The sequence below is a fragment of the Dipodomys merriami genome, unplaced genomic scaffold (genome assembly GCF_024711535.1).
Source record: "Dipodomys merriami isolate MVZ:Mamm:240054 unplaced genomic scaffold, mDipMer1.0.p SCAF_4, whole genome shotgun sequence".
NCBI lineage: Eukaryota > Metazoa > Chordata > Mammalia > Rodentia > Heteromyidae > Dipodomys > Dipodomys merriami.
The window spans coordinates 73,123,844-73,140,132 of NW_027205603.1; the positions used below are offsets into that span (position 1 = coordinate 73,123,844).

The window sequence follows — 16,289 nt, forward strand, 5'->3', positions numbered from 1 at the left end:
GATAGATAGATAGATAGATAGATAGATGCATACATAACTTTATTCCTTGTATAATGAAATATATAATTCTACATAATCATTAGTTAGGAAATTCATTATGTACCTATTTAGCAGTACAAGGTTTGGAATTTGATTATGACAATCAAATAAAAGTGTTTGTATTGACCTTGACTTAAGTCAATAGTTAAGAACTAAGAATCAATTTTTATAATGTAAGAAATAAAAACAATCAGCTTTCCATTGGAATACAAACTGACTAAGCAGACATTTTCTGAAGTCAAAACCAAAAGAGAAGATCAGGATCCTCTGCTCAAACTCTCTATTTCTCATCCTCAATGCCTAACCAGGTATCAGCCTCAATTTCACCACATTAATATTCCTGTGCTATCAATCTTGACCACAATGACTGTCTGCTTTCAGAATTTCTCTTGTGAACCATCAGGATGGCTTCATCTCAGTCTCCCTCCTGTGGGATATTCCAACTATGCTATTCGTTTTTCACTTTTACAACTATAATCCCTGTAACTCCCCAAATTGAAATCCATCCATGTATTTATTCTTTCTACAAGAGAAGACATATGTCACATTTTTCATGTAATCATCAAGCACTTAAATTTCTTTTGGTACTCAAGCTTTCTGTGTTCATCAGCAGTACAGAACATTTCTGAACGTTTACTATTTCTCTATGGGCAATAGATAATTGACATGGATAATGCCAAGGAAAACAATCTTTCAAGATAGAATCTCATATTATGAGTGAAGAAATTGGGTTTTTATGGAAGCTCTGGATCTTTCTGTCACATGGCTATCAGCAGTCAGTGCCAAAATAGAAACCCGAATCTAATATCAGAGTAAATGCTTTTAAACCCATCCAAATTCCAGTAGATCTTTTCAGATACCAAGTTTCCTACAAATCAATCACTTAACCTTATTCAGCATAAGATATATAAATAAATATATATATATACATATATATTTGCACTTTTAATGGAGACTTCCCTAACTCCATCCACAGGAATCCTTACATATAGAATCACCATGTTCTTTCTGCATCACCAAAATAATATGTAAATTCTGTATACATTGATCATTCTGAAATCTTGGGAGCTTGTGGAAAATGCAAGCAGTATGCTGTATTTCAGAAATCAGATGGAGAATCTTGGTTAAATTTTGGCATTGGAAGTTTTTAAACATCTTTGAGACAATTATCTAATAAGTGATGGTTTACATAAACGTCAATAATGCCACCATGATTTTGTAAGTATTTGGATGCATATCTTTGTGCGCAATTTATGTGAAGGATTTTTAGTCATAGATCTTATACAAATGTGTAACACTTACTCCTAGTACATAGAACTAGGAAAGTGTTCAACTAAAGTTTTAAAATTTAATGAAGATGTATAGTGATGACAACACTAGGAAATAATCAAATATAGAAATATTAATGAGACCATGGTCTGCAAAAAGTAAATTGAGCAGAAGGACATCACATGTGTCTGACATAAATAATAACAATCACAATAAACATTAGAGATACTTCAAAGTTAAAAGACCATCATGCATAATCTTAGTTCAATCCTTAGTACTACAAAATAAAAAAGGGCCATTAAAAAGAGAAAAGGTGAGTCTCAGCTCAAATGACACTATCTCAAATTTTAAGGAGGAAATTTGCTATGCTAAAAATAGCTAATTTGTTAGCACTTTTCTTTTAAAAGTAAATAAAGGACAATTTGCCTATGTAATGTCTCTGCTATTAGTAATCTAGATTTTTTTTAAATATCATCAACAGTAGTAAAATCAGATGTATAAAATATTTGCAGGAAAAATCTAAGCCAAAATTTATTTCCCAAGACAGAAGAACACCTGTTCTGTTTCCTGAATCCTTTACTATTTAAAATGTTCCTTGAGGAATGTAGGAAGAATCTACTTTCATGGATGAAAAAAATCAATCTTGTTTTTATAGGAAACCTTCAAGTTTTCTGCATCTGTTGCTGGCATTTGCATTGCTATTATAAGACCTTCATTTTCCTTATTATGTTACCCTGTGGGAAGAAGTTATACTTCAGATTGTCACAAATGAACCGCCAAAAAACTGTGAGCGAAACAGGTGTTTAGTTTTCAGAAAAAAATACATATTGTAACTACCCTGTTTATATATCACCTATCTCACACAAAGTTATTTCTGCAGAACCTAATAGTTCATGTATTTTTATATATCTAAATATCTAGGTAATTTATTTCAGTCAGACTTGCTGTGTGTATGTGTGTGTGTGTGTGTGTGTGTGTGTGTGTGTGTGTGTGTGTGTGTCTGTAAGAGAGAGGGAGAGAGAGAGAGAGAGAGAGAGAGAGACAGAGAGACAGAGAGACAGAGAGACAGAGAGACAGAGAGACAGAGAGAGATATACAGCCATTATAAAAACAAAAACAAACAAAAAAACCCAAGGGTATGCTTGAGAAAGCTGGTGTGGAAATATCATAGGGTCCACAGTGCAATTTGGTAGAAAGGTATACTGCTACTGCTCCCCTCCTACCAAAAAAATAGAAAACGTTTATGTCATAGTGATAGTTCATCTCTTCCTGTAATACTGCATACTTGAATTAGCCAAGCTATAGTATCAACCTGGGAGTCAGGTACAGAAAATGTGCTACATATACATAGGTGAATATTATTCAAAACTAAGATGGCTCCAGCTTTGTTGTTTTGAGAAGAGAAGGACATTAAGTGAAATAAAGTAAGGCACAAGATAACAAATGCCACATTTTCACTTATGAGTAAGAGCTGAAAGAATGGCTAGAATTAACAACTGGAACTGTGGTCATCAGAGCTTTGGTAGAGTCGGGTAGAGACAGCCAGTGACTACTGAGAAACATTTTGGATAAGAAAAATAATTCTAAATATCCCATAGCCCAGTATGGGATGGTTGCTAATATTTAATTGAACATTTAAAGATAGATAATACAGAGACATTTGCCTGTTCCCAACACAAAGGAAACGATTAACAATTATGCTCATTGTTGTGCTCACACATATCACAAGAAGACTGACACTGGAAGGACAAGGTCAGCCTGAGCCAAAAAATATGATAGACACCATCTTAAACAACAAGTTAATTTCATGTCTGTAATCTAAACTATGAAAAAAATGATTGTAGGAGGATCACAGTCCAAGGTGAGCCCAAGCACAAAGTATGAGATCCTATTCGAAGCCAGCCAAGGCAGACAACACTGGGGGATGCTCTTGTTTCCATTTCACCTCCCAAAGGTAGAGCATGGTTCAAATATTTATAGTACCAACCATACGAGAAAAAGAGTTAAGTGGTGACCATGGGCTCTGGGTTCTAGCTCCAGTACTGGCACATGCACACAAAATAATTTATATTACATCTAACATGCTGTTTCTTTTCAAAGGCATTTGTTTGTTAGTTACAAAAGTCTGAGGTGTAAAGCTACTTGTCATTGTTTCCTTCCTGTGTACCAGTGAAACTCTGAATTATCTGTCAAAGGAAGCTAACTACATTAATAAAGCCTATTTTAATTGATTAGCATACAGCTCTATTTCCTTCATTTGTTGAAAGTTAAGAGTTTCTAAGCAAAAAGTATGACAAGTAATTACACAAATAATCCCATTAAATTTTCATGATCTTATACTTCAAAGGAAAGGATCTACAATGCATTTCAGAGTGAGAAAAGTTGCCCTCAGATTTAAAAGTTTCTTCAGTTTACTCTTTTTAATGGTCTGTATTATGAATAACTATCAAATATACAATGCTTTTATCTGCCTTTTCTAATAAAGTGAACATTGTGATGTGCCATTTTGAACATTTCATGACACATTCTGCCTACTTATAGAGCATTAGTTCCTAATATATATAGTTCTATATCACCAGTCACTAGGGAATGGCACACCAGCAATTGCATTGCTGGTAGAAACCTAAAATGTTATAGATAATTGTTGGCGTTACTTCTAAAACTTAAAAAATATAGCACAGAATTCATCAATCCTACTTTGTAGTTTATGTCCAGATGGATTAAAATCAGAAACTTGTTGATACATTTGCACTCAGTATTCACTGAGGCATTTTCAAATAATGCCAAACATAAAATCAAAAACCTAGAGACTCTTTAATAGAAGGACAGATAAAGAAAGTGTGGAAAATAAATAAAATGAAGTATTTCCTAAACGTAAAAAAAAAATTCCACATAAAGGAATATAAATGAACCTGGAAGATATATAGCACAAACACTAATCTAAAAAAAAATACCACAAGATTCAACTTTCATGACGTAGCTAAAATATTTATTTAAATATAGTAGAATGGTTCTTCCTAGATGATAGGAAAAGGTATAACAGAGACATATTTGTCAACAGGCACAAAGTTTCAGTTATTCAATTTGGGGTTATAATTAATATCATATTGCCATAAGAAATTTGCTAAGTGGGTGGATCTCATATTAGTTATTCTTACCATGACAACAAAGGAAATGTTTGTAAATTCTAGCAAAATCATTAGAAATTGTGTGTGTGTGTGTGTGTGTGTGTGTGTATGTGTGTGTGTGTGTGTGTGTGTGTGTGTGTGTGTGTGTGTGTGTGTGTGTGTATCAGGGCCTGAATGAAAAATCTTCAGTTCTCACTAAACTTACTTGTTCATGGATGGTGCTACAACACTTGAGCCACACTTCTAGTCTAGAATTTTACTGGTTAATTAAAGATGGAGTCTTCTGGACTCTTCTGCCTAGGCTGGCTTTGAATTGAGCTCCTCTAAGTATCAAAATCCTAAGTAGCAAGGATTATAGGCATAAACCTCCTGTAAAATCATTAGAATTTTATCTGTAAATTTTTTTAACTGAATTAAAGAGCACTTCAAGAATCTTTAATAACTTTTAATAAGATTAAGAGTTTTCTTTCTCAAATTGCTGTAGTTTCTATATTCATAAAAATACCTGGGACACAAAAAATATCTGAAGACAGGCAAAAAAATGTGTTCTTAGATGACAATATTTTACCTGTGTATTCAAGATGAAATCCTGCAGCAGAAACACTGATGTCCGATTGAAAATTTAGATACAAATTATTAGATGTACTATTCAAAAGATGGGGTATTGTTGTGCCTGAAATGACATTTTAAAAGGCATGAAAAAGATTACAAAATAAACTTCAGTAAAAGTAGGTAAATAAATACTAACCATTTAATATTCTATGTTTAAAGTGTGTATTAATGTTTTCAATAAGTTTTGTTAGAAATATCTCTCACATACTCATCTTTCATTATACTCTTCCTCAAAATCTCTATTTTTAGGGAGATAACTCTTTCTATGGAGAGGCTTAAAAATAAAAGAAAAATTCTGTACAAACTCAAAACAAAAGCTTTACATACCAACTAAAATGCAATGTGCAATTCAGTAGCCCATGTATGAGCTAATATCAATTTAATTTAAAAACTGTTGTGCGATTTCTAAGACATAGGAACATAAGACAATAATGTCAAAGTATACAGTTATTTGCCTTCATATATATATATATATATATATATATATATATATAAATGTTTAATCCTACACCAGAGAAAGTACCTTAGTGTGTTTGTCTATCCTCTGACAACAAAGCTGATAATTTTGAACTAATATTAGCCTGTCTCAGCAAATGCATTATAGCAGAAGTCGAAACTTCTTGAGGAAATCAACTTTATTCTGTGCAATCATTGAGTATGAAAAAATAAAATACCTGCTTGAACTAATTACTGTTTGACTACCATAAAAGCCTTAAGACTCCAACTGAAGCAATTTCAAAAATAAGAATAGATCTCAATTGTATACTTTGAGATAAAGTTCAACAAGCATGTAAGTTGACGGTGTTAGAAATATCTCAATATAAGAACCTAGTTCCTTCATCCTTGCTTGTTACAAGTTTATGAACCTTACTCCATATGCCTTCTCGAAGAGAACAAGAATTCTTTACCCAATACAGCACACAAGATTTTGTTTGCTTTGTTTTGTATTTCTTTCAGTAACCATGTTCCTTGTTGTCCTAGCTGCCATCACCAGAGCCAGGAAAAAACAAACTCGCAGGGCCCTTGACCTGCCAGTTAGCAAATCCTGGTCATCAAGAACTCTGGTTCTGGGGTCCTACTTACCATTCTAGCATTTGTTCTACAACTTCAATCGCTTGAAAGAACAAATGAGAAAAATAGGACACGCTTCATACAGAGCTACTACTTGATAATCAGCTGGTAGATTTAACTCCCTTTAAATCATTGTTATGGTCATTATTAAGAAATTGTTGTACGTAATCCATTCTAAGTAAAAGAATGCTCAAAATTTTATGAAACTTTTTGTGATTTTACCTGAATCTCCTTTACAATATATTTATGTCTAAGTCAAATCACTACTGCTCTAAATAGTTCTTTCATTTCCTCACTGGTGATTCTAAATAACTGGTTATACTCCATTTAAAAATTTTCTTAAAAACTAAAATCATTCAAAACTTTTTCAGTACTATCTGAAATATGTAAGTTTATGGCCTAGCTCAGTATTTTCAGACCTTAAAATGTTTTACAATGAAAACTCTTGATATTATGCAGAAGTTTATAATTATTGCATGAATTATCTTTAAACCCTAATATATCTACAAAAGATTAAAAAATAAGTCACTATCTGGTATGACAAATCAGAATATTTTATTCAGCTTTTCCATCTGGAATTGTTACATATGTAGATACTTACTTCTACCAAATTATACTTATAGAAATAATTTAATACTTTGTCAATTTCAATGATGTCTTATAGTATTATGCAATCAATGTAAGTATTTTACTGAGTACATATCATTCTAGTGAGAGAAAATATTATAATTACCAAGCACAGTTGAACTTTTCATGATCTTTAAGGACAAGAGTGCACATATTATTTCTAAATCACACTTCAGTGAAAATGTTATCCATTTCACAAAACATTATTAATTAAATAAACATAGAATATTATCAGCTTTTAAACAGTAATTTTGAGTTACTTTAAGATCTCCAAATGTGTAAACTTGTGATTTAATTAATTGTGTATAGTTTAGAAAAAAACTAAATTAAACTTCAGTCAGAGTTTTTTGGGAGTTCTTTTAAAAGTATTTTTTAATTCCTAACTATAATTAAATTTTCATTAAACTCTGTTTTTTTTTACCTGAATAACTTCCAAGTCTTGGGGCATTGTTATCTCCTCCATCATAAAAATCCAAAGAATCCCAGTTATGTTCTGTAGCAAAGCTAACAACTTGAACCTGAAAAACAATAATCAAGTAAGAACACATCTCTAACTGGATAACTCCTGCAGTATAGAAATTCCAACTGGAAGATTTCTGTACATCACAGTGTCGCCTTGTCCCTTAACAAAATGGATTTTTATCATGATAGCACTTACTTACATGGTCTGATTGTATGAGAAACTCTTCATTAAATAGCTAGCAATATTCATTATAAGTTCAATGATGAGAATGTCATTTTCTTAGAGTAGTGTCAAAATTAAAAGCTTTGAGTTAAACTAAGGACTTCATGCTAAGGATTCCTGCATACGAATCCCAAACAATTGGTTGACATATTCAAGTGAAATATGCTTATCAGTGTATAATTTTTCTTGTTGACTTTAGCTATTAGAAAATAGTCACACTTATGGCCCAAAGACACAAAGGATAATATTCAGTATAATTGGATCTCTTCTTGCATTCTTCTTCTGTCAAACCATTGTTCAATTTCACTTCTAATTTTTCAACATTACTATCAGTATGAGCAGCCTAAGAAAATACTTTGCTACATATATGGATGCAATTTTTAAAGATTTATTTACTTTTTAATGAATGGAGTCATAATTACTAAATCAGTGTGAAGGTCTCTCCAGTTGGAAGGAAAATGCCGGATAGAATTCTTCTCATGTCGATTAAATTTTATTTAAAGAAAGAGACATGTGCTACTTTGTCGTACATCACTTGGCACAGCTTGAACCTTTGCAAGAATACACAGGACCCTCACAAGAAAGGAAATCATCTGTTTTGCTCCTTGTTTATTAAATAAATTATAGTTTCAAAGGAAGAAAATCAATACTTGAATATGATAAAATTATCCTATTTAGCTAAATCTATTCTCAATGTAGAAACTCCATGCGGTCTGTATGTAATTGTGATAACTGCCTTCATTGAATATTTCTTATCTGGAAATGAGTTAATCAGAACTTCCATTCAAGTGAATGCTGCCACTTCTTTTCCAGGGGTGCATGCCACATGGCACTAGATACCCTACCTGTGTGACTGGCACTAAGCCTAATGGCAATGTTCCAGAACAAGAAAAGAGGAGCAGAATTCAAGAATTCAAGATGTATGATTGCATTATAACTGTCAATTCCTTACACACTCTTCAATTCCCTCTTCATAACTGAATTCCCTTTATCTCCAGTTCTGGAAAAGAAATGAATGCATGCAGCCAAAGAAGAAAAGAAAAATAAGTGAAAAGGAAGAAAAGAAAAGAGTAAAGATTTCTGTGGGAGTTGATGTTTGGGCTGAGCTTAATGTAATGAAGGTTTTTCCACTTGAGGAAATTATTGAGTGTGTAAAAATGTAAGCAAGGGAGATCATGAGCTGGATTCAGTCAACCATCCCCATTTCAATTTAGCAATAGATGAGAGTGCTTATATAAGAGGAAACATACATACAAAATCAGAAACAGCACAGAAAGTTAGAAAGAAGGCAATGGTCAATATAAGAAATCTATGACATCTTGGTTTGGCTCCCTCTACTTACTGATATAAATCTCCAAGAAATGCTCATGATCCCTCTGTACTTCAAAGTATTCACATGAGTCATTTCACTAAGGTGTCTAATTCATAGATTCATTTTAGAAATTAAGTTAATACTTATAAAAGTCTAAGAATAGTGTGTTGTACATTAAGGATTCAGGAGATCTTAGCTGAAAAGAAAGAAAAAAGCTGAAAGAGTCATTAAAAACCAAATGCCAACAAAATAACGACTATTCAACCTTGAAGGTATAACTATTTCTCTAATATCCCACTAAAGGAATTAGAAGTGTGTGAAGGGAGTTGAGGGAGAGAAGTGTGTGGAGGGGGAGATAATCAAAACTGTATTGTGAAGCCAAATGCAAGGGTATACCTCTGTAATTGTAGCTGAGGGAGCCCGAGGCAAGAGAGTCAAGAGTCTGAAGCCAGCCAGCATGACTTACACGGTGATGCCCTGTCATAAATAATTTACTAAGTGAATGAAGAATGGATGAACAAATGATTAATTATGTATATAAATATTAATTATATTATTATAAGTATTAATTGTATATTTACATATAAATAATTATCTACATTACTACTAGGAAGGAAATAGAAGTAAAAAGAGCTGGTGGTATGTCTCAGGGCTGGAGTAACTGCCTGGCAAATTACAGACCCAGAATTCAAGTTCTAGTAGTATATAAAATCAATCAGACAAAGCAGAGTGTCCATAAATTTAAGCCTCAGTTACATACACATAAACACACACACACGGTGGAATGAAAGTAAATTTTCAACACCTTCTGTAGTATTACTCTAATGATTAATGCAATGAGAAGCAACAAAAGACTAAACTAGATTGTGGCTGTGAAGAGCACCAAGGAGACCAGATGCCACATAGGTTGATATCAGTGAAGTTATTTGAGATTGTGTGATATACAGTGAACAAGAAGAGACACTATTCAGGTATAATTTATTTTTTTACCTGAGTAACTAAGAGCTAAGGATGGCCAGAACGAAATAACTGACAGATTCAGGAAAATTTATTGCAAGAATGGAAGGAATAAGATTTGTTTCATTCTAGATACACATACACTTACTAAATGATGCCTTCCTGAAACAACAGAACCTAATATTTGTAACCTGTAAATGGTACCTTATATTTGAAAAAAATATCTTTGAGTTGTGATTGATTTAAAGATATTGAGATAGAAGGATTCAGTGGAAAACTTGATGAGAGAGAGAAAAAGAAGTCAATGTGACTACTGAGGCAGAAATGGTAGTGATGTGGCTAAAAACCAAGATATGGGATACTTCAAAGAGCGGAGGGAAGATTCTCAAGAGCCTGCAAGTGGAAGAGGATCTGTTACCATCTGGATGTATGTGTGTGGGAATTTTGTTTGTTGTAGTTATATTGTTCCTGGCTCCTATTACTGTGAGAAAATAATTTTCTACTATTGTAGCTATGGAGTTTATGGTAACCTGTTACAGCAGCCACAAGAGTCTAATACAATTTGCAACTAGGATTCAGGGCAAATGTAACTTGGTATAATAAAATCATAGAGGGGCAGAAGCATAAAATGACCAGCAGAACTATAAGGTAATGCTGTGTGATCTATTAAGGCACTCAAGTAAATGATCAAAAAATTACAATAGCAGTAAGCCAGCTAAGAGATAACTAAAGTTTTTTTTTATTTATATTTATTTATTTTTTATTTTTTTAAGGCTGCTGATTCTTCTTTCAGAACCATGAATTGGATGGAGTTGAATTAACACCTGTAAAACTATATGAAGTCATAGAAAACAGGTATCTATCTATCATACAATTGTTCAAATATCTTCTTTGGAAAACCATATGAAATTATGATGATCATGTTAATATTTCAATCTGTGATATAATCAATGTTTTTTGTATGTTTTTCATCACAAAAGTTGCTTTTTCACAGATACTATTGTAAGAAATATATCCTCCTTGGAATTCTCCCTCTAAGATACTCTAATAAAATCAAGAGATACACATAAATTCATCCTCTCCCATAAATTTCTCATGGGATAATTATCTAAAAATTGATTGTTGAGATGATTTAGAAAGAATTATCAAATCACCTAAACAATTGTAACATTTTTTGACATGGCATATATTTCCCTTTTATCCTACCTATAGTGACCCTATATTGTCTCATATTTGATTAGTTTGTTTGTTTGATTTATATATTTCTGGTTTTTTTAATTGTCAAAATACCATACAGAGGGGTTACAATTACATGGGTAAGGTAATGAGTACATTTCTTATCAAGCATTGTTGCTTCCTCCTTTGTTTCCCCTTCCCATCCCTTCCCATCACCCCCAACCCCCTCCTAAGTTGTAAAGTTGGTTTTTCGACATAATGTCTTGTACATCTCATTGTTGCAATGGGTCCACCTGTACCCCTATTTAAACAATTTGTTTTTTTCCCTTCCCCTCCACAAAGTATACCAACATCAAATATAGTGACAATAAGGCATGTCCCTCCCCCATGATCTATGTAATTCTTTACTCACATATATATTTATCCTCCCACCCCAAGTTATATATCACTCTAAACCATAGCCAGGTAGTAGTGAAGGTAACAAAGTTTCAAATATAAGTTATATATAATATTATATTACATTACATATGTGTGTTAGACTGTTAATGCTTTTATTTAGGGAAGTGTCTAAAAGTAGCTCCATAAAAAGGGTTAATGTTTTTCTAAAGTGCTTTATGGTCCCTCAGAGTGTTCAAATTTCAAAATATGTTATATGTTATGAGTTTGCTAAACATTCTGTTAAATTCAAATTTTAAATCAAAATACTTCCTAAATGAAATACATATTGTCATTGATAAGTGTCCAGTTTCTAACAATGTTTGTGTAGGGCAAGTTATATGTAATACATTTTTTTCTGCATAGGTCTTGTTAATTCATTATACAATGCTAACTCTCTCAAATAGTCTTACCTCCACTGCTTGTGGAAGTAATCATCGATTACTCTAAAAATATTTACTGAACTTTTACTGCCAGGCACTGTCAGAGAAGTCTTGGTTACTGCCCTCAGGAGATTAGGGATAATTAGGTAATAACATTAAAATGTGATGGGTGTTATGAAAAAAGTCATTACAGGGAGCCGTGAGAAATTATTGCAAGGGAACTTAACCTTTCTTTAAGTTCAGAGAAGGTCTACCACAGGAAATATAATTCAGTTGAGAACATAATGAGGACTAAGACTAAGCCAAATAGAGGGAGAGAATGGAAAATGTCATCAGCAGAGGAAACTACATGCCCCTAGTTCATAGGCAAGAGAACAGCCAGTGATCACAAAGAATAGTGAAATTCCCTGAGTAGAACCGGTAAGGAGTGAGAACGGATCATGAAGTTGTCAATGCTATGTCAAAGACTTCAGAAGATGGAGAACAATAGAAATAGTATAAGGGGGAAAGTGACAGTACTAGATTTTAACTTCGAGAAGATTATTCTATTTGCTTAACGTAGGAACAGACTAAAGAAGTGTACAAAGCTTAGAGAGGAATGAAGAAGGCCAGACCTTGGATGGTATAAGCATTGGTGAAAAAATAGGCTTGAATAAAAAAGGTAGCAAAGATAGACATGATATATTTCTTATGTACAGAAAGTGGGTAGAGCAAACATTTAAAAATGCATAAAGATTTCTGGCTTATTTAATTGAATGAAAAAGGGGTCATGCTGAAACAGATTCCTGGAGAAATCTATAGTTTTGACAAAAGTTCATGAAATCATTTTGAAATAGGTTGAATTTGAAATGCCCAAGAGAAATGTAAAGAAGTGACTCAGTAGGCAGTTAGATTATATATTATAGTGCTCCAGTGAGAGGATTACATTGCTGTATTAGGTTCCAAATAATTTAGTCAACCCTTAATTCAAAGAATGTTTTTGATAGTCTATTGCAAATCAGGTCATCCTTACTATATAATAATTGCTGAAAACATAGAACTATAGAAGACAAAGAAAATGATATAAGATGTAGTATTTGAAAGATGGGTTGAATTGAAAGAAGAGACAATGCATAAGACATAGAATCAAGAGTTGAATATATGTGTGTGTATTTATGTGTTCCTATGTATATGTGTGTGTGTGTGTGTGTGTGTTACACACGGTCATATATATATATATATATATATATATATATATAGAGAGAGAGAGAGAGAGAGAGAGAGAGAGAGAGAGAGAGAAGATTGATGTTAGAGAAGCTAATGGAGGAGTCTATGTTTTTGGAGTGAAGAGAAGATGAGCAGATATAGCTTTTCAGAGAACAAAGAGGACACACACACACAGCACAGTGGATTGAAGCAGATCAGCTGTTCATTATGAAAGTGACTGTAAAAAGTTATTGTTGAAGTCACATTGCAGTATGTCAAAAATACAGTGAGATAGAAAAAAATGCCAGAGCTTTCCTTAAATTAATATTAAGATGAGATAGAAATGAGTTGATATCAATATGAAGATGCTCTAAGCTATTCTTCATAGGCTCACAATTGTTCCTTCGCACAATCTGGGACATAAAACGCCTAGAGTGAGTGTTGCTTTTATGATAACAAGATAGACTTCATTACTGATCTTTACATTTTACAAAACGACCATAAAAACAACAATAAGACTAGCCAGAATGTGAGCATACATCTTACATAACTTTGTTGTGTTTACATCTCTAAAAACAGAACCTGTACTATTTTCTGGATGGTTAGCTGGACTATTTCTCTCTAGAGGCCTATGGTGAGGTTTCACTTCCCCAAAACCACATGTTTGAGCCTTTATACCCAACACAGAAATACTCCGAAGGTCGTGCCTTGGGGAGGTAATAGAATCATAACAATTCTAACATTATCAGTGAATCCATGCATGGATACAAAATGAGGCCTATCTGGGGGTGATGGAAGGTTTACAATGGGTCCTAGTTGTAGGAACTAAAGTAGGCCATTGGGATGCCCATGAAGGTTTACTTTGTTCCTAGATTTCCTCTGTTTCTCCTCTCTCTCTCTCTCTCTCTCTCTCTCTCTCTCTCTCTCTCTCTCTCTCTCTCTCTCTCTCTCTCTCTCTCTCTCTCTCTCTCTCTCTCTCCTCTCTCCTCTCTCTCTCTCTGATACCCTTTTCTGGTTTGCCCCTCTCTCTCCATCCCTCCCTCCCTTGGCCCTTCCTCCTCCCTTTCCTCAGCATATTCTTCTTCCATATAATCCTACCACTGTATTAGTTTTAGGGATAGAGACTTTGAATCATGAATCAAGGTAAATTGTCTCTCTTAAAATTTATGTTCTCTATTAGTTTATGACTGATAGCTAAGACCCATTTTTTAAAAATTTCTGAATAAAGTTAATTTTAAATTTGATTATTTTAAACCAAAATTCATACTTCTACTCAAGGGCAGAGATTTTGTTTTGTTTTGCCTTCTCTGTTTTTTTTTTCAGTGCTGAACATCAAATCCAGCCACTTGTACATGTGAAACACATAGACATAAGCACTCTACACACTCAGCACTCAGCACCATACCCAGACTTGACTTCAATTTTAAGGTATGGCATCTTAGCTACTGAAACCACAACTATATTCCATAAAGAAAGCTTATTTTGTTTTTGTTTTATTGTTTTGTTTTTGATTTTTGTTTTTGTTTTTTTGTTGTTTGTTTGTTTGGTCATAGGGCTTGAACTCTTAACCTGAGCACTGTCCCTCAGCTCTTCAACTCAAGGCTAGCACTCTACCACTTGAGCCATAGTGCCACTTCTGGTTTTCTGGTGGTTTATTGGAGATGAGGTTCACAGACTTATCTGCCCGGGTAGGCTTTGGACTGCGATCCTCAGATCTCAGCCACCTGAGTAGCTAGGATTACAGGTGTGAACCACAAGCGCCGAACCAAATTAGTTTGTGACGACCCAATCTCGTAATATTTGGTGGAATATACAGACCCAACAGTAAATTACCATCAACTTCATCAATAAAAATGAGTCTCTAAGTAAAACAAAAATAAGTGGTAAAATTGCTTCAAAAAGTTAAAATAACTTTAAAAAACACTCTGCTTGCCTGTAGAATAACATTCATCTTCATGAGTGAGAGAGCCCTGGCACGTTCAATGAAATGAGGGATGCATACATCAGAGAAAGCAGAGCTCTTGATGTATTCCAGTTCAAGTGGTAAATATGGGTTTATTGAGCCAAATCATAGTGCTTGTTTGGCTGTTGCTCAATGAATGGTTTAGAAATCAATATGATTGTTCTTTTGTCCAGTAATGTGGGGGAAAATCTCTAGATGGGTTTCTTTACCATTGAAAAAAAGTGCACTTAAGACAAATCATTCCACTTTGGTTATTGACCTTCATGACATAATACTCTTGTGCTGAGAGCTTATTGACCTTCATGACATTCTCTTGTGCTGAGCACTTGCTGTTTATTTATTTATCTATTTTGTTAGTTCTACTATTTTGTGTTACAAGGCATTAATAACATTAGTTAGTTTCATTGTGATAATTCCATAGCTGTCTGTGGTGTCTTTGATCAATTCCCCCTTCTACCATGTTTCTGTAGTCATCATCATCATCCTTTTATACTCATCTCATCATCACACAACAGGATGACTAAGAACTGAACATCATGTTGAGCATGAAATGACAGAGATAGATAGAATCAACTAGACAGGAATGACCTGATCATCAAAACAAACCACTCTTGAATTACTTGACCTGAATGTTTTAATACTGTTTCACATTGCTCATCCCAACTTTGAAGTGTCTTTCTCATATCTTTCCATTAAATCTATCCATGTCAACCAAAATCACTTGCTTGGTTTTTAGATACAATACAAATTCAGTCTAATAATAATAATTTTAAATAAATGATTGTAAGAAAAAGTGCAAGTGTCTTACTTGAATTCCAGCTCCCTCTGGCACTGTGATCTTCCATATGCAGTTCAGATTGTTGTCATAAGGCTCAGGATATCCAGGAGACAAAATAGTCCCTTTGCGCTTAGTTAAAACTCCCCCACAAGGCACTACAAGTAAAGCAGTGTGAGAGGGAGTTAACTCTCATGCAAAGAATTAGAGTAAGAGGACAATTCACAAATAACATCTCAAACATAATATTCTTGCAAACAAAACTAAATCATACTCTTTTTTAAATGTCTCAGAATAATGCAAACTAGGAATTTGTATTCCACAAAATGCTGAAAGAATATAGCTATACAGTACTAATGGATCGTCTTACAACAGCATATCTGAAATCACACTATAATTAGGTCAATAATGTCATGTCATTTCTAATATATTATGAAAAATTTCATTGGGACCGCTGCCACGTGGTTCACACCTGCAGAGCTAGCTACTAAACATGCAGATATCTGGCGTTCCATGCTACAAACCAGACAGGGAAAAAAAAACAAAACTTCTTTGAGACTCCATCTCTAGACAATCAGTAAGCAAGTTGGACTGGAGGCATAATTCAATTGAAAGTGTGGCAGCCAAGCAAGCTGAATGAGAGCGCAAGAGCCTGAGTTTAAGTCACAAACA

At 33.7% G+C, this 16,289-nt stretch overlaps 1 protein-coding gene across 4 annotated transcripts in view; it reads right to left on the minus strand.

Moving 5' to 3' along the window:
* Csmd3 (CUB and Sushi multiple domains 3) overlaps positions 1-16,289 on the minus strand; it is a 928,259-nt gene that overhangs the window by 114,516 nt on the left and 797,454 nt on the right. For all 4 annotated transcript variants that reach the window (XM_069991287.1, XM_069991286.1, XM_069991285.1 and 1 more), the window contains 3 exons: positions 15,651-15,775; positions 7,168-7,264; positions 5,005-5,109 (listed from right to left, as the gene is read on the minus strand). In XM_069991287.1, coding sequence (XP_069847388.1) covers positions 5,005-5,109; positions 7,168-7,264; positions 15,651-15,775 — 327 coding nt within the window. The remainder of the gene's footprint in view (positions 1-5,004; positions 5,110-7,167; positions 7,265-15,650; positions 15,776-16,289) is intronic.